The sequence below is a fragment of the Indicator indicator genome, chromosome 2 (assembly GCF_027791375.1).
Source record: "Indicator indicator isolate 239-I01 chromosome 2, UM_Iind_1.1, whole genome shotgun sequence".
Taxonomy (NCBI): Eukaryota; Metazoa; Chordata; class Aves; order Piciformes; family Indicatoridae; genus Indicator; species Indicator indicator.
Genome location: NC_072011.1, coordinates 23,448,527 through 23,466,312, shown reverse-complemented (window position 1 = coordinate 23,466,312; position 17,786 = coordinate 23,448,527). Strand labels below are relative to the sequence as shown.

The 17,786-nt window shown below is 39.3% G+C and overlaps 1 protein-coding gene across 1 annotated transcript in view; it reads left to right on the top strand.

The window, feature by feature from the left end:
* The window catches only part of UTRN (utrophin), a 354,493-nt gene that overhangs the window by 70,841 nt on the left and 265,866 nt on the right, over window positions 1–17,786 (top strand). The window contains exons 21-29 of the mRNA XM_054393282.1: window positions 1,980–2,125; window positions 4,577–4,789; window positions 10,204–10,317; window positions 11,122–11,277; window positions 12,205–12,375; window positions 14,590–14,769; window positions 15,443–15,577; window positions 16,076–16,225; window positions 17,496–17,657. Coding sequence (XP_054249257.1) covers window positions 1,980–2,125; window positions 4,577–4,789; window positions 10,204–10,317; window positions 11,122–11,277; window positions 12,205–12,375; window positions 14,590–14,769; window positions 15,443–15,577; window positions 16,076–16,225; window positions 17,496–17,657 — 1,427 coding nt within the window. The remainder of the gene's footprint in view (window positions 1–1,979; window positions 2,126–4,576; window positions 4,790–10,203; window positions 10,318–11,121; window positions 11,278–12,204; window positions 12,376–14,589; window positions 14,770–15,442; window positions 15,578–16,075; window positions 16,226–17,495; window positions 17,658–17,786) is intronic.

Genomic DNA, 17,786 nt, shown 5'->3' with positions numbered 1-17,786 from the left:
ACTTGAACCAGTTATTACGTGGTAAAACCAACTTCCATATTGTAATACATTATTTTCCTATTTGTGTATGGGTTTGGTGGTGGGTTTTATTTTTATTTTTTATTTCTCTGCACACTTTGTATTAAAGAACAGAGGGAAATCTCAGTTCACAGTTTCATTTGTTTATTTACAGCACAATTTGAATTACTGTAAGTTAAAAACTTTCAGAGCCGTATAATTGGGAAGAACAAACTGATAGTCACCCTAATGAACTTGGCAGACTTTGATAGATGAAGTCCAGCTCCTTGTATGGCTCTTCCCTGAGCTTCTGAAAATTCCCTCAGAGATGGGACTGAGTAGTACTCCATGGGCATTTTTTGAGAGCACTTACTTTTTTTTCTTGTTTCTTTTTTTTTTCATTTTTTGTCAGTGGGACTCAATTTGAACTATTTTTTTTTCTCCTTCAGGATTTGCTGTAGTTTAGTGACAGTGCATCTATTTGCTTCTGAGTGGATTCTTTTTTTTTCTTCCCTCTAAATTTATCCTGTCTTTTTGAAAAGAGGAAGCTAGATAACTGATTCTTTCTAGAAATGTTGACTCATTCCTTAGTTATAAATAGTATGACAGTTCTGACAGTAAGCTGTTGAAAAGCTACCTGGTGAATCAGAACAAGGCTTAGATTAATTTTCACTTGTGGCAGTAACAAAATTGCTTAGGAATCCAACGCCTAAGAATGTGCATACCACAGTAGGGGTCTTACAGCCATAATCCTTTTCACTGCTGTTTTCTAAATCTGACATTTTCATTCTGAAATGCCAGAGTGAGTTGCTGCCTCCTGCCTGGGATTTCACAGGGAGCTGGCTCAAGCAACATCTGAGATGCAGACAAAAATTGCAAGCTGATACTCCACCCAAACTTTAATTCTTTCCAGTTATCTCAGATAGTGCCTCTTCTCTGCAATAGGCTGAAAGATGCTATTTTTTATATATTTGTGTGTGTGTATATATGTATACATATACATCCCCCAAGCCCTAATGCTATACTAATACATATTTTATGTATGTGTTGAGATACAAGCTTGTGTGTATATAGTATCTATATATAGCATGTATATTTGACTTTATATGTAGTAGATATTTACTATATATGCTATACTTCATGTACAATAGAGATCTGAGTGCATTTGCATATAAATACAGCAAAAACTTTTTAAAAAGAAAAAGATTAAATTGTGGGTATTTAGGCATGCAAAAGCTGAAGTACTGGTAATTCCACCACCCTACCCATCCCAAGAGATAGGTGTTTCAGTGTAAAAGTGGGATTGAGTTTTTAATTTTTTTTAAGAGGTGGTGTTGTTTGTTGTCATATATTTATTATATTCCATGTAATACATATTAATATACTATCTTTATCTATTTCATTAAGGAAAAAGAATGTTGACATCAGCAGATTTTTTTTTTTAATTTCTTGGAAGGTCTCAGTAGGATTCTTCACAAAACTAAGGGTGCAAAAGAGGGGCTGAGGGGAATTGGGGTGGAAATGGGTTTATGTATTGTGTTTCCAGTGAGAGTAATGCTGGGCAGAACTGGGTGTAAAGCCCAGACTGGTTCAAGGGTAGCTCTTGAGAAGCATGTGCATTCCTGAAGGTGCAGCTAGAGACTTTTTAAAGACTGCAGTAAGCTCCTAGAGGGTAGCAGAGGACTGGAGCAGGCTGCCCTGTGGGGTTGTGGAGTCTGTGTCTCTAGAGACATTCGAAACCTGCCTAGACACGTTCCTGTGTGATTTACTCTGTGATCCTGCTCTAGCGTTCAGGCTGGACTAGATGACCTTCAGAAGTCTCTTCCAGCCCCTACCATTCTGTGTGATCCAATGTATATGTAATGTCACTTCTCATTTATAAATGATTCTGATAAATTTATGTTCACATTTCCTGTAACTCAGGTCTGTTGTCTATTTCTTTACCTTGTATTTTGTTCCATTACTTTTTTTAATGACACCAGAGACAGAAAGTCAGCTGAGCCAGGATTACGTGGATTCCCTGAAGCAGCTGAAGGAGAAGCTGAGTGAGCTGGAGTACAAACATCAATCCATTGTCAGTGAACTGAGCGAACCCAGTAAGGTTGAAGTGGCCCTGCAACAGGCGAAGGTAACTCTTAACCTTCAAGCTGAAGCAAGGAAGTTGCTTATTCAGATACTGTCATCCTCCTTTCTCCTGCCTTGTTTTCAGTGATGTAACTAAAACGTTACTCAAGTTGTGCAGAGTGGACTCTGTGGGAATTGCTTGCTGAAAGCTGGGTCATCACATGCTGCTGAAGGATGTCTGGGCAAGGGTTGGGTATCTCTGAGCCTGCAGACTTCACAAATGCTGTTGCTGCTTGTGCCAAGAGACAAGACTGAGAGCTAAGACTGGTTGGAAAGAGGCAGCTCTGAGGGATCATCTCTGAAGTGCTACAGAAGCTCAGACCACTTTGGTGGCCTCCCTAGTAATTCTTGTGCTGAGGAGCTCTAAAATGGATGTCAGGGCTCTGAGAGCATCTGATTCCCAGGAGTTTGCCTGGGTCAGATTAGTAACCTGATCCAAGGTCTACTGCTTTGCTGCTGAGTGCGGTTATGAGGAAAACCAGGAGGCAGGGCTTGCCCTTCCCTCTCTTGGGATCTATCTGTCATCTCTCCCCACCTGAGTGCACTGCAGCTACCTGACAGCCATACCTGGCAGTCCAAGCTCCTTGACCCTGTCTCCACCTTCCCACTGAGGCTGTGGTGACTCTCTTTCGAGCACTGGCTATAGTGCACCCAGACATGGGGTGCCTAGATTCTTAATCTATTTCTGAGATTCAGATGGTTAACAAATCCATCAGATTTCATCCTGCTTGGCTGTTATGGGAGAGTAACTTCTCTGGCCTCCAGATTGCCTTTCTGTTGTGGATTTAAGACTGGATGTCTTAACCAAAGAGTACAGTCCTCCAGAAAGACTACATAGTCCAGGGGTGGACACCAGAAACTGTTATCTTTTGTTCTTTCATCCCATCATGCCTGCATCTCCCCTACATAAACAGACAACAACAGCTGTTCTCCCCCTTTCTCCCCTTTCTCTTCTCCCAGCACACTGAGCTGGTATCTCTTTGGTATTTCTAGGGGAGTTGAGGCTTTTGGCCTTGAGTGGCCTGGCTAATTTTTACTGCATCATTTGGGCCTGGGTAGGGAGGCATGGAGGGGTGGGCACTGAAGCCTGGGGTTTTGGCCTCTTTGTGGGGGGATGTTTTATACAATGTTGGCCTAGTGGAGGTTTGGTAAAACCCAGGTTGGAGAGAATTGGGCCTAAGCTGCATATGATTTTGTGTGGTTTTGTATGTTTTTGTACTGTTGTGTATAGTTGTGAATAGTACTTCCATTTAAATTTCCATTTCTTTTCAATCCCATGTGGAGTGTTTTTCCTTTTTTCCTTTGGGGAGGGATAAAAGAGCTTCTGTCCATGCAAAAACGATGACGCTTTCAATGGGAAATAGTGTTTGCAAGCCATAATGGTAATTGATGTGCAAATCCCATCCAATAGAAAAGGTATTAAGGGGAAAAAAAATCTGTGGATGATTATTTTGATAATTCAGTGATTGAGGTAGGGCTGTAGTGGAAGAGAGAATCTTACGTCTCCAGTACCTTTTTTCTGCTTTCTTTTTTTTTTTCCTTCCTTAAAGTCCCATAGATATTGTTCTGGCCCTTCTACTGGTCTTCACTGCTTTTGTGGAAGCATGCTTAATTCAGGAGCACTCATTATCTCTTGTGTGATGATGTAAGAAGGCTCTGGGTGGCTTGGGAGGAGCTCTTGAACTCTGCTTGCTGTGTGGGGAGAGGGTTGTCTTTCCTTACTTCATCCCAAATCCCCCCTGACCCTTCAGAGACTAATTAACCTGGAAGGATATATGCCAGTGTGGGAGGTTTGAAGAGTGTGATGGGACATGGGAACAAACTGCAGATAATAAGCTGACTGTGAACCTGGAATTGTCCAGCTTCTCCTCCTGCACTGTAGTAGGCACTAGTAAGCACTTCAGGCATAAATATAAGCCAGGGATTGACTCAGTCTGTGACCCCCCACTACACAGGAAACTTGCTTGCAGAAACATACAGCCCTCTTCCCAGTCTCATTGCTACCTCACTACCTATCTTTTTAGAAGAAGTGGTACATTTCATCCTGTGTCTTTCCTTGAGACAGAAACTCAAATTGAGAACATAAACATTTTACTCAGAGCTTTCATTGCAGCTAGATGTTGTAATAATTTTATTTTGCAAAACTTGAAAGGACAGTCAGCCTGTTTGTGTAGGCTTTATTGTTTATTTTCTTAAAAACAAATGACCCCCTGTCCAAAAAAAAACCCAAAACAACCCCACTTCAAAAAAACGACAAACAAACCCCCCAAAAAACAAGCAACAACCCAATACCAAACTGAAACTATAGAGGGATAGTTCTGCTGCAGTAACTGGGTTCTTCTCCAAATCTGTGCTCTGCACAACAAAACTGTTCATCTCCTTGTACTTGCATCTAAGTGTGAACCTACTATATGGCTAATACTAGAAGCAGACTTTTTACTTTTTCTCCTTGTAGACTGTTTGTGAGACACTGGAAGCCCAGAAGCCCAGGCTAGATCAACTTGCTGAAGAAACAAAGGTTTTGGAGAAACATGTTTCTTGTGATGTAAAAAAGATCTACGCTCAAGAGTTCAAGCACATACAGGGACACTGGGACAAGTTAAAGCTCAAGATTTCCAAAGATGTTAAACTACTGGAGGAAATTACATCCAAGCTGAGAATATTTGAGGTAAAATGAAAGAACTTTTTTTTTGTTATATAACTCGCTTGGTTTAGAGCCCTTTCTTTGTGTTTCCTGATGGAGGTGCAGATAATACTGATTGAAGAGTGAAATACTGATGGTCCACTAGTCTGGCACAGACTGGAAACATATATGGTGTATTTCTAATAGGGTAACAGAGGACTTTACCATGCCCAGGATATTATTTTATCTTCTAATAGAATTACTTTTCACCTAAAATTAGCATTCTTCTTCTGTCAATGCCAGAAGCAATAGTTACACTAAAGTCAAGGGTATGTCAGCTGTGGTGTTGAAGGCTTGATCCCACCAGGGGCTAAATGCTCTCTGTTGTGTTTGGTGTCAGACACCTAAAGCCTTAGTAGTTTGACATCTAAAATTTAGAATTCCATACCTCCTACAGAAAACCTGCTCCTTCAAGTGAGGTTTCTGTTAATAGTAATAAAGAATTTTTATGTTATGTATATATGCATACATGTGAAACCCTACATGGCAGGAAATCCCACTGCTTAAAAAATTAAAGGATTAAAAGCAAAGGTATTTGAGGGCACTTAAATGTTTAATCCTTTTATAAGGAGGAGAGAAAAATTCTTAAGTAACTTTCCTGAGGCTGGCTCAGTTTTTACTGGTTAGATGAGTGTCTTTGTTTGTCTTAAGTTCATCCTCTAGCCTATTTATATTCCTGGGGAGGGGATTAAAAAAAATAACAAAACCTAAATATTGCCATGGACTAATACATAATGTGTTATTGTGACCCAGACGTTAAATTAACCATTCTTCAAAATCTGCTTGAAAGTGTAGAGTGGTTAGAGCAGTCTAAAAGCTCAAATATAGTGCATTTATTTATTTTCTTAGTGTAACTTTTAACTAGATTTTAAGTTTCATATTTTCATTTTGATATTACATTTTAAACTTCAAAAAGCAAGAAGGTGCTTTTAGTTCACTGCCTCTCAAGAAGGGACACATACATTAGCTAACAGAAATTTGTGTATTCATATGCATTACACATTTTAATGTATGAAATTGTTCAATAGAGTATGTATCATGCAAATTATAAACATAAGCAACTTGCTGCATGCACCCTCTTCAGAACATTGGTCGTGCATTGCCCCAAAACTTCTTTCAGTCTTGCTCTCCCCTTTTAAGCAGAAAATTTGATAGTGGATTCAAACTTCGAACTAAATGTGCTCGAGTTTGGTGTTCTTTTGTTTTGTTTGGGTTTTTTTTGTGCATGTGTGTTAAATCATTTAAAGTCAACAGGATCTTAAATAACTGCTCAAGTACAGATGTGTTTAAACTGATACTAGTAAGGTGAGGTAACTAACTTGCATGGTGTCACAGTGAGTGTTGAACAAGCCATTGCCAATTATGGTTCAAAAGTAGTCAAAGCCTGATCGTGTTGTGGGGTTTGTTTGGGTTCTTTTTAACCATAAACATGGAAGAAGTCATATGGGTAACATATTGCAACTGAATGTTGAAAAGGTGAAAGATGAGGGTTTTATGTCCATGAGAGTTTTGAAGAGCAATAGAGGGCATATCATAGAAGCTGTGCTCTGTCACAGAGATGTGAGATCAGAATTTTGTCCTGAGTGAGATGTTAAAACCTTTCCTGTTAACTTAAAAAGAAGTCCAGAGGCTGAAAAAGAAATTAAAGCTGAAGGAACAATGGAAGTAATTATTAAATAATTGAAAATGGAAGAAATACATAGTGGTGCTGTCTGTGTATTCTCATGAACTGAATTTTTAAGTACACAGTTCTGTTTACTAAATCATAGCATCATAAAATGGCTTAGGTTGGAAGGGACCTTATAGATTATCTATTCCAACCTCCCTGCCATGGGCAGGGACACCTCACAACTAGAATTGGCTGTTCAAGGCCTCATCCAGTGTGGCCTTGAAGTATTTCATGGCACTCTGAGTGGACGGACAGACATGTATATATGGTACTGCTGCAGACACTGAATGGGGTAAGTACTAGAAATGTGATACCAGAGGCACAAGAAGTTTGAAGAATAACTGGACAGTATCTTCCTGCTAAATAAAGGAGATGCAGTGTCAGGCTGTTGAAGGGAATAAACAAAAAGGACAAACCAAGCAATTTGAAACTATTGGAGAAAAGGAGGAAAAAATAGTAAGTGAATGAAAACCCTTGGAGAAGAGGTGATCATGTGCCACTACACAGACACTATACAGTGTTTCTTTTTTTCCTAAATTTTTAAAAACTGACATTTTCCAAAACAGCACTCTTCACATTGATATTTTTTGAAAAGAATCAATGTAAGCATTCTCATTTTAACAATGAACAGACTGGTGCTTAAGAATGGTTCTTAAAATGTCCTTGTTAGTCTGATGAGCAAGTCAATGGTAGATCCGCCTGTGGGTTCTGCTGTTCAGGTGGCCTGTTTGTGATGTGACAGAGGCTCCCCCAAGCTGACAATACATGCATTAGTGATATGATCTGTGTTTTACTGTGAGACTATAATACTCGTATGACAGGAAAAGTAGACAGGGCTCATTTTAACAGTTTTCCGTCTTGTATTTTTATAGAAGAAAATTAACGTATCTTGTATTCTCTTATCATACATCTAGTAATGCATGGCTTGCTGTGTCTTTGATTATGTGTTGCTTTCAGTTCTTTTAAAGCTCCTGCATGGCTATGTGTCATGGGTTTTTTTCAGGAGTGAACAAGTTAAAATTCAGCATACTTAATCTGTCTTCCTGCCTGTAATAAATTTTAGAAACTGACCCAGTGTTTTAGTCCACGTCTAAAAATTGTGAGCTCTTGTACATCAACAACCGACAGTAAATATTTGACCATTGGTAATTATTTACCTGCACACTGCAGGAGCCTTACTCTTTTAAACTTCTGTAGATTTGGCTTGTGATTCAGCAAGTTATTTAAATGTCTGCTTACCTTTGTGAGTGATCCATTTAGTTCACTTCAGCCACTTATGTAAGTAACTTACTGTAAGCAAGCTAGATTAGGTATATGCTAAAATGCCTTGTCAAATGGCAGCCTTCATAAATATGTATTTTTTTACAGTAAGCTGTGGTTCACAGTTAAGCCTCCTAGGGTCTGTTTTTTTGAAAATAACTTTCAGGCTTATCAGCTGCAGGAAAGTCCTTCAAAGTGTAGAAGGAATTAAGAAAATGTCATGACTTTGACCTCTAATGGTAACATTGACCTAAAAATAAACATGATCTTAGTCTAATGGGATTTCATTAGTGGAAAAATTGTATTGTGTTTTGTGGTTTGTGGGTTTGGTTTTTTTTGAGAAGCAGATGATCTTGAAGGAAGCTTGCAAGGTGTTAAACGGAATGAAATGTATGCTTTCCTCTTCAGTGACATGGGGAATAGAAGCTGAAGCTGATGAGCTTTGACATGGCTTCTCAGTAACAGTGGTCTGTGATGACAGTTGTGTCAGAATAAAATGATGGCATCTATTAAACCTAACTGAACAGTCCAAAAATGTTGCTTTAAGAAGTCCAACTAGATTATTAAAAAAAGATAGTCACATAATTCAGCTGAACCAGGATAAGCCAAAACTCTATCCCTGCTCAAAGTTTTTCGTGATTTTCACCCCACCCTGTAATTGAGAACATCCACAGTTGCATGGGAAGCAGATGTCAACCCTCCCTGTCTCCCTTCCCACTTACCTCGTTACAGGATGGAAGGCAGCTGCCATGTATTAGGTCAGATAACTCTGTTTATGTGTTTACTTATTTTTCTGCTGTACATTGTATTATGAATTTATAATTAAGTTATAGCAAATATGAATTTAAATATTAATGACTTTTTATTAATATGGAAAATTGCCAGAACATATCAAATAGGTTCAATGTGTGGTTGGAATATATATTTACAGTGAGAATGTACAATATTTAGGCAACAGAACAATTTTTTAAGAATTTACAGCAAACAGGGAGAAATAACAGGGAAAGAGAGAATTCCCCAGCACAGTGGCGCTCAACCATATGGGGGAGACTCGACAAGAACCGTTAAGACAAGGAGGCAATGAATTAGTTACTGACAGTTAGTTCCACCCAAATGGGGGGGTGCTGTTGCTGTATATTAGCTGTTGAGGGTTTTGGGGGTGCTCTCGTGCACCAAGCATGGCTGGTTGCCATCAGGAGTGCCACGCAGTCTTCGATGGTTGGTCTGGCTCCAACAGGACTGCGGGCTGTTTACGACGCTTCTCACGAAGGGCTCTCACATGTTCCTGCATAAAGTGAGGCATGGAAAAATTCTAGTTGCAAGGGGAAGCAAGACTTGGATCCTAAAGTTTGTGGCTTCTCAAGCTTGCAGTGCGTAGGGCTTGTGGCTTCTATCCCAGGCTTGACCAGTCAACTCGTGGCAAGGCAGCTTCAAGCAAGGCAGGTCCAAGCAGGCAAGGCAAAATGACTACAAGTCAGCCTGTATATATATATCTTGCTTGAGCTAGTTTGAGCAAGGCAAAGGCAACTAGAAATCAGCCTGTGTATTTATCTTGCCCAAGATTCAATTGGGCCAATAGGGCAACTGAAGCCAGCAAATAGTTACCCAATGAAAAGGGACTCTGCCAGGCTGTGGCCATAAAAGGCAGAAACATAGGCATGGTGGGGAGAAGCAGTGGCCAGTACACCTGCTCTTACCCCAGAAGGAGACTTGTTTACAAGACAAGTTAGGTCCTGTCCCTTTGTCCCTTTTCCTGCGTTACCCTGACTCTTGCAGGGGGGAGAGGGGAACCATGTCTAGACGCATTAGGGCCTGTCTGGGTTTGTGCTGGGTGCATTTGGCCTTACCATGACACATTGCTCTAGTGTGTACAATAGCTGCCGTTAGCCTTAGAGCGCCAGTTTTTTTTCCCCAAGTGGTTAGTCCAGTCCTCTGTGGTGTTTTCATTTTATGTCTGTTTCTCTAAAGGTGAATGACTTTCCTAGCAAAGCTTCTTACCTGTCAAGTGTGTTTAGCATTACTCCTTCCTCTTCTTCCCAAATAACCCTCTCTTTTCCTTGGAGTGCACTATGTCTTTTGTATGATTGTGGTGGAAGCAGTTCTGTATGGTTTCTGTTGTGAAGAAAATGGTGTTCCCTTCCTGTACTTCTTGAAGCCATGCTTGCCTCCTTACTTGATCCTCTGTGTGCGTGATAGCCTAGAGCAGCACGGTGTCAATTAAACCATGCTATGGCATGGGTGGGAGAATATCAGTATTGAGACTTTAATTTTCTGGTGAATTTGAGACTGGAGAAATTGGGCTGAAAAACTCCACGAAACAACCAAACCCAAAAATTAAACCAAAGGTTGTCTGATTGAAAACCAAGACAATGTGAGCAGCCTGTAGACTTAACATTGCTACAATCTGAGATGAAACAGCGATGCATTCTTCATCATGCCATTGTAACAACTCTTCATTACTGTGGTTTAGACGGATTCAAAAGTTGTTCAGAAGTGGATGGATGGTGTGAAAGACTTCTTAATGACAGAAAAAAATGTTCAAGGAGATACTGAAGGACTTCAAAGACAACTTGACCAATGCACAGTGAGTTTTGTTCTTTAACAGAACTTTTAAAAATAAATAATGACTAACATCTCTTCTTCATTATTTTGTTTGTGTTATTAAATGCTGTCCATGGCATATTCTGTAAAGCTTGACAGAAAAATTGTCTTACCTTTTTTTCAGGGCACAATTTAATTGGTTTCTTGTCTGTAGCTACAATGCTTCGTACATTTTAAAGGTCTTCACCATGTTTACAAATGGTTGTCTACATAGCTGAAAGAAGTTTGTATGTTTTTCTCAATTTTGTGATTTGGGAATTGAGTGAAAAGTGCTTTCTGCATTGAAGTCCCAAGGGCAACAAAAATAATGAGCAAATAACTGAGAAACTCATAGGGTTTAGGAATTATATGTGCCTTACAAAATTCCTTCCCAGTTCGTGGCATATAATAATCACAAATAGGTATAAACAATCTTGGAGTAAGTAATTACAGTGTACCTTCAAACATTTGTTTCTGGCAGAGGAATATGAGTCTGAGATAATGCCATAAACACTGGGGTATTTAGTGCATGTAATCTTCAAACTTTCATTGTGCTGATGCTGATGTCTGGCATGTGAATGTTTGTGCTGTGTATAGCAAGCTATATTTTGGTTTTTAGTTGCATATTTTTGATGTTTGGGGCAACTAAAGGATTGTTTTAAAGAGAACTGTAATAAACACAATATCAATCTGCTTTTATTTTAATGTTTCTCTGAAATAATTGCAAATTACAAAATTATTGGTGTTATATGAGTTTATGTAATGTCATGTTAAAGAGCAATGTTAATTTTCTCTGATTTGTCCTCAGGTATTTGTCAATGAAATGGAGATGATTGAGCCATCATTGAAGGAGATGAAAGAAATAGAGTCTGTTTTAAGAGCTCAGCCTATTGCAAGCATAAATACTTGGGCAAAGTCTAGGCTAGTAGACTGCCAGACCCAGTGGGAGAAACTGAGCAAACAGGTGAGTTCTCCATACGTTGCTAGTGCTTGCTTGTTACTGCAGCTGTGTGGTTCTGTGGCATTGGTAGGATGATGAAGTAGTGAGGCAGTGACTCAGTGGGATGAGCATGCTTTACTTGTTCAATCATCACAGTGGCTGAAATCTAACTTGGCCCAGTGAAGCCTTTAGAAGTGCAAAAATGTTGGGGGATAGCTGTGCAGCAGACGTTTTGTTTGAATGTGTGCACTTCTTGGTACCTAACTGGAACAAGCACAGTGAACTCTAATTGGTAACTAAAAATTAATTTGTTCAGTTTGCTTGATGCTGCTGTTTCGCAGCTGTGTGGAAGGGAGGAAAGTCTGACCTTTTTGTTCTGTTGTTCCTGAAATCTGGAATATTATTCTGACCCTGTGTAACTTTTTCCTGTTTCCAAGCAACTTTAAAGAATAATGTCTATAAATAGAATACCACTTAAGTCAGATGTATTTGGTTGTTTCTTTTGGGTGAAGCTTTCTGCAGTCTGTTGAAATGTACTGCTGTAGTTGCAATGCCTGGCAAGGACCTGTGTTGCAGAACCTTGCTGTTGATATAGAATCGAGATTGCCTAGGCTGTGTAAAGAACTGAGGCCTGAAGGGTGTTTTGGTGCTCTGTATAAAGATACATCTACTGTATGGAAGTTGTGAGCAGAAGAGGTTTTTTTCCCATCCGACTTTCTCCAGAGATTGTTACCAATTTGCATGCAATGAGGTGAAAAAAGGTTATTTTCTCCTTTCTGGCACCTCCAAATTTTGTTGATCTGCTAAAAAGTTCATGTATGTAAAAGTAAAAGCTTTGTGTTAACCGAAGACCTGAAGATGTTCGTGGTAGTAAAATACTTAAGCGAAGACTTGTATACAAAGACATTTAAGTAATAAAACTCCTGTTTTGTTCTCTATCTCGGATTCTAGATCATTAGTCAGAAAAATCGCCTGTCTGAAAGTCAGGAAAAAGCTGTAAATCTGAAGAAGGATTTGGCGGAGATGCAAGAATGGATGACCCAAGCTGAAGAAGAATATTTGGAGAAAGATTTTGAATATAAGTCCCCTGAAGAGCTAGAGAATGCAGTAGAGGAAATGAAGGTCAGGAATGCTGGGTCACTGTAGAGCTCTGATTAAAGAGAAACAAAACTTAATGGCATTGGGGACTGACCTTTTGTGGCATTATCAGTGTGGAAAGGAGTTCAGGTCGTGACAAGATTAGTGATATTTTTTAGCTTTGCTTTGTGGAACTTTTGTTTTTAAAGCACAAACTGTAAAAGCCAGTGTTCTGTTTGGCCATAAGAGGTAGGGAGTTCATAATGAATAACACCTTGTCCAGCTGTTGAGTGAGGCTTGCTATGTATAGTGTATTAAACACTAAGAATATGGAAGCTTGTTTAAGGAGATGAAAATGCAAGAAGTGATGATATATGGTTTAGGGTTGCACTTCGTAGAGTAGGGTTAATGGTTGGACTTGACGATCACAAGGTTCTTTTCCAACCTGAATGATTCTGTGACTTTGTGAAATCAGCAGTTACAAAAACATGTTCTGCTTCTAGCTGCTTGGCTTCAGTTTCTCACCCCCTAGATACAATAACTCTGTATTTAGAAAAGCAGTCTAAAATAGTGCTGTTGTAAGGTTATCTTGTGTTCCTCATCTATTGCAAATGGTGATGCTGGTCCCTGCTTCTCTAATTTTGGGACTGGTGGCCAAAAAAACAGAGAGGAAGGGACCTATTTTTGTCTCATTTAAAAATTACTGGTTCCTTGGATGTATGTACAGAGTAAACAATAATTCTTTCTGCTTTTAAATCTGGGAGTACAGGCATATCTTAACAAATGTTTTAACTTGTATGCACATTATTAAATGAAGATCCACTACACTGTTTTCGATGGAACACAAAATAAATAATTTTTTCTCCCTTATGAATGCTTTGAAAAATCTCTCTGAATTTTTGAGTTGTTCTTCTTGAAGGGACTTTCTGAAGCATTCTCTAACAAGTACTTTGATATATTCACGTCCATTGAGATCATTTGGGATCCCACAGTCTGACAGCCTACAGAACACAAGCGAAGAAAAGAGAGAACCCTCTTTTCACTGAGAAACCCGAGAGACTTTGAGCACATTTACCTTTGTCAAATCTGTACTTACAAATTTGGCAGATATGTCCATGAGCCAGTAAGCTTACTGGAACACTCACATATCCTCTTTTCACTTGCAGTAAGAATATTATGCTGGGGCTAGTTTTAGGATTGGGAAAGAACATTTCTGTGTATTTGACTGGGGCATTTTTGCATAAGGTTTTGAAAAACTTTTGAGCTTTCCTAATTCTACCTCATTTGAACAGAGCAAAACTCCAGCTGACAATTGAAGGAGTTGGTCTAGGATGAGTCTAGGTTCCACGTATTTTCTGTTCTCTGCCTTTCCTTTAACTGACACTGTTTTGGATTGTCTTAAATTTAGCAGACATGCGTGCAACAGTGTTGCCATGTACTAAATTCTGCAATCAAGTGCAATGTCTTATCAGTTACTTCAACTTCCTAAAACTGTCCTTGAAACCTGAAAAGAAATATTATATGAGACAGTCTTTATTTCTGGAGCCTTCTAGTTACCTTAACAGTGGCCGACTCGAACTGCTCTTTGTAATTTGTTTTCCAGCTTTCCTGCTTCTTGAATTTTGGTTAGGGCAAAATTCAACAACTGATCAGTTTTCTCAAGGCCTGGGTGTTGGGACTTAACATTGTGCTTATCTAGTATATTTATTACTAAGCTCCAAGTAATGCAGATGGGTTGAAAGATAACTTCTGGCTGTTTTTTTGCATGTACTTCTAGTGCATCCAACATTTGTGGGAGGGGTCCCAACTTTGTAGTTGTGTGTTTCCTGGGTAATTGTCATCTTTTCTGCATAACTTTGGGAGATACTTACCGAGTTCTGAGACTCTTCTGTAAATTCACTGTACCTTTTTCTCCCCAGTATGCTGATTTCTTAGTAAACCTTAATTTCTTTTCCCCCTATTTATATACTAGCTTATAAACAGCACTGAACTTAATATTTTTTTGCTTCGAGTCATAGATGGTTTTTAATGAACAAACTATAAATGGTATATTTGTCTGTATGTTTAAAATTGGATTTTTCAGTGCTTACTAATGTAATTTGAATTACATGCAAGTTACTGCCATATCTTGTACTCAGAAACCAAGAATAGTTGGGCAACAGTATTTCCAAGGTTAAACTGCGTATCGTTGGTTTGAGTGGTGAAGAGCTGACCGTATGGCAGATGTGGGCTGACACTGTGATATATTTCCTTGGGCAGCGAGCGAAGGAGGATGTGTTGCAGAAGGAGGTGCGGGTGAAGATTTTGAAAGACAACATCAAGATGTTGGCTGCCAAAGTGCCGTCTAGTGGGCAGGACCTGATGACCGAGTTGAATGTTGTGCTGGAGAACTACCAGCTACTGTGCAATCGAATCCGGGGGAAATGCCACACTTTGGAGGTAGGAGTGGTAGCTCTCAACTTAGTAAAATGGAGGCAGGCAACAGGAGGAATGGAGAACACTGAAAATGTTCAGTTTCATCACTGAATCCAGTAACTTCAGCATAAATGTGTGTTGCTGTGGCTCCTTTTCAAGAATGTCACCTAAAGAGAAATAATCTTGTTGGTGTCCACAAGACAACACCTAACTTGGCTTTTATAACCTGTATTGTTAAACAACATGTGCAAATTATTGACCTTGTCTCACAGCTCTGTTTATCCATCCATGCATCTTCCAAAATGACAAAGAAACTTCCCAGCGATTAAAGGTTGAAATACAATGATAATCAGAACGTATCAATTATAGTTTGGGGTAGGTTGTGTATGTCCTGTCTTTCAAGGGGAGTGGATGCATTTTGTTACATTCTGAAAACACTGGAAGAATCTGGATGTCAGTGATAATTTTATCAGAACTTTAGAGACTTCTGTATGTACTTTGCATCTTTCTTTTTATCTTGCTGCTATAGTTGCAGATTTTTCTGCCTAGAGTTTAATGTGCCATGACAAGTTTTTTAAAATATTTTTCCACTCAGTATTTGAGGCATATGACTCAGAAACATAATTTAAGATGTTCATAGATTATATGAATATGCCTGGCATTCTAGGCTAATCTATGCTTTTTCTCTTACTCCTAGGAGGTGTGGTCTTGTTGGATTGAGCTGCTTCAGTATCTTGATTTAGAAACAGCTTGGTTAAACAATCTGGACGAAAGAGTGCAAATGGCAGAAAATCTACCTGACAAATTGGATGTTGTCAATGATGCTCTTGAGGTATAGTAGTCGTTTGATCAGATCAGTAACTTTTCAGATGGCTCATTTTGAAAAGCCATAAATTCTACACTTCAGTAGATCCTAGAATGCGTTGGAATATTCTGATTCTTTAGGTTAAATGAACACATTACTCTTAATCTGTAGCAGATATTTGTAAAGTCTTCCACCAAAAACTCAATTTTGCTGTACATGATTGTGCCATACATGGTGCTGTGATGAAATTGTATGCTCTGTCCTGTCCTGTTTAAATGGATTAATTCCTTCCAGCACTATAGCATAAAATGATGTGAATAGATGAGAAGTGCTGTGAAGTTTAATGCAAAATGATCACTCTATTTGCCTTTTGCCACCATGGATTAAGGCATAACTAATTCATGCTTTTAGAGCACTCTCCAAGACGGTGGAAGTATAAAACTTCTGTGCCTGCAGACAGATTTCTATCTCTGAGCATGTGTAATATTCAGTGTCTTGACCTTTGAAACTTTCTGTTCTAATTAGTCCCTGGAATCAGTCCTGCGTCATCCAGCTGATAATCGAACCCAGATTCGGGAACTTGGGCAGACACTGATTGATGGAGGGATTCTTGATGATATCATCAGTGAAAAATTGGAGGCTTTCAACATCCGCTATGAGGAATTGAGTCATTTGGTAAGAATTTGAGGACAGGCCTGAAATGGAGTGGGTTTTTCAGCTCAGTGGTCTGCAATGATTCCTGTTGGATAGCTGAATTCATAGATGCAGGACTACAGTACAGAAAAAGAGAAAGAACTTTTTGTGCTGGAACAGGCAGCCCAGAGAGGTTGTGGAGTCTCCTTCTCTGGAGACTTTCAAAACCCACTTGGATGCATTTCTGTGCGGACTACCCTAAGTGATCCTGCTTTGGCAGGGAGGTTGGACTGAATGATCTCTTGATGTCCCTTCAAACCTCTAATGTACTGTGATACTGTAATGTTTCCAGCTGTTTTCAGTTTGGAATAAAGCCCTAAAAGCAATATTTTGGGAGATGTTTTTTTTTCTCTGACTTAAGACAGGTGTTGGTTTATGTGTTTTTGTTGTCTGTTGTTTCTTTGTTTCGTTTTGGTTTGGGTTTTTTTTGTGAACTTGTACACCTTTGCACTGCAAGAATCCCCTGGTATTTTGACAGAAAGACAATCCCAGTATCAGAGGGGGCAGTTCAATAATGAGATTTATTTAATATTTCCTTCCTACTGCCATAAATACTGGTGAGCTGCTCACTAGCTGAGGAACAGAAGAAATAGCTGTGAAGAACTCACACTGAAATAAGGAACATAAGGAAAACATTCTTCTCTCATTTCCCATCTGTTATACTGTTATGTTGGTATTCCCCTTCTTCTCATACTTCAGTCTAATTTTTCCTAGATTTCACAAGTACAGGAAGAATAGCTGTGTTGCATAGATTTGTAACTTGTATTCTGTATCCTGGTAATACAGACTTCTGCCAAATTGTAGAATAGGAGATTTTTCTCTCACTGCTGAAGTGTAGTCATAGAGGGAATTTCGGTTCAGCCTCATTACAGTGAGCAACATGAATGCAGTGCCCTCAGCTGGGGGACAAGTGCTCTCATTTAAGTTAGTGTTCATTGTTGTTTTTCCTGTTACTGCAGTACATAATTGCCATATAAAAACCGTCTGCTTTGGCAGCTGCAGCACTGACATACTGGCCTGCATTCACTGTACATCTAGCTGCAGAACTCTCCTTCTATGTCACTGTTTGTCAGTTAATGGTATAAATCACAGCAGGCTTCAAAAGTTGCCTTCTAGGTCAGTCTTTTGCTCTTTTTCAGGTGGTCCTCTTGGCATAGGGCTTTTGGCTTTCCCTCACTTTGCTTTGAGTAAGTTTGATATAACTTGTAATAAATTAGCGATCCATCTTGTCTTTCCTTTCTGTCCCACTCAGGCAGTGAGCCGACAGATCGCCTTGGAACAGCAGCTTCAGACCATGAGAGAAACTGACCACATGTTGCAGGTTTTGCAGGAAAACCTAGTGGAGCTTGATAGACAGCTGACATCTTACCTCACTGATAGAGTAGATGCTTTCCAGATGCCCCAGGAGGCCCAGGTATTCCAGTATAAATTTTCACTACAAACCATTTTGAAATACTCATCAAAGTGCTCAGCCTAGACTTAGTATTTCATGAAAGTTGTATTTCAATCCTATTGTTTTTCTGTTTTAGGAAGTTTGTATTGA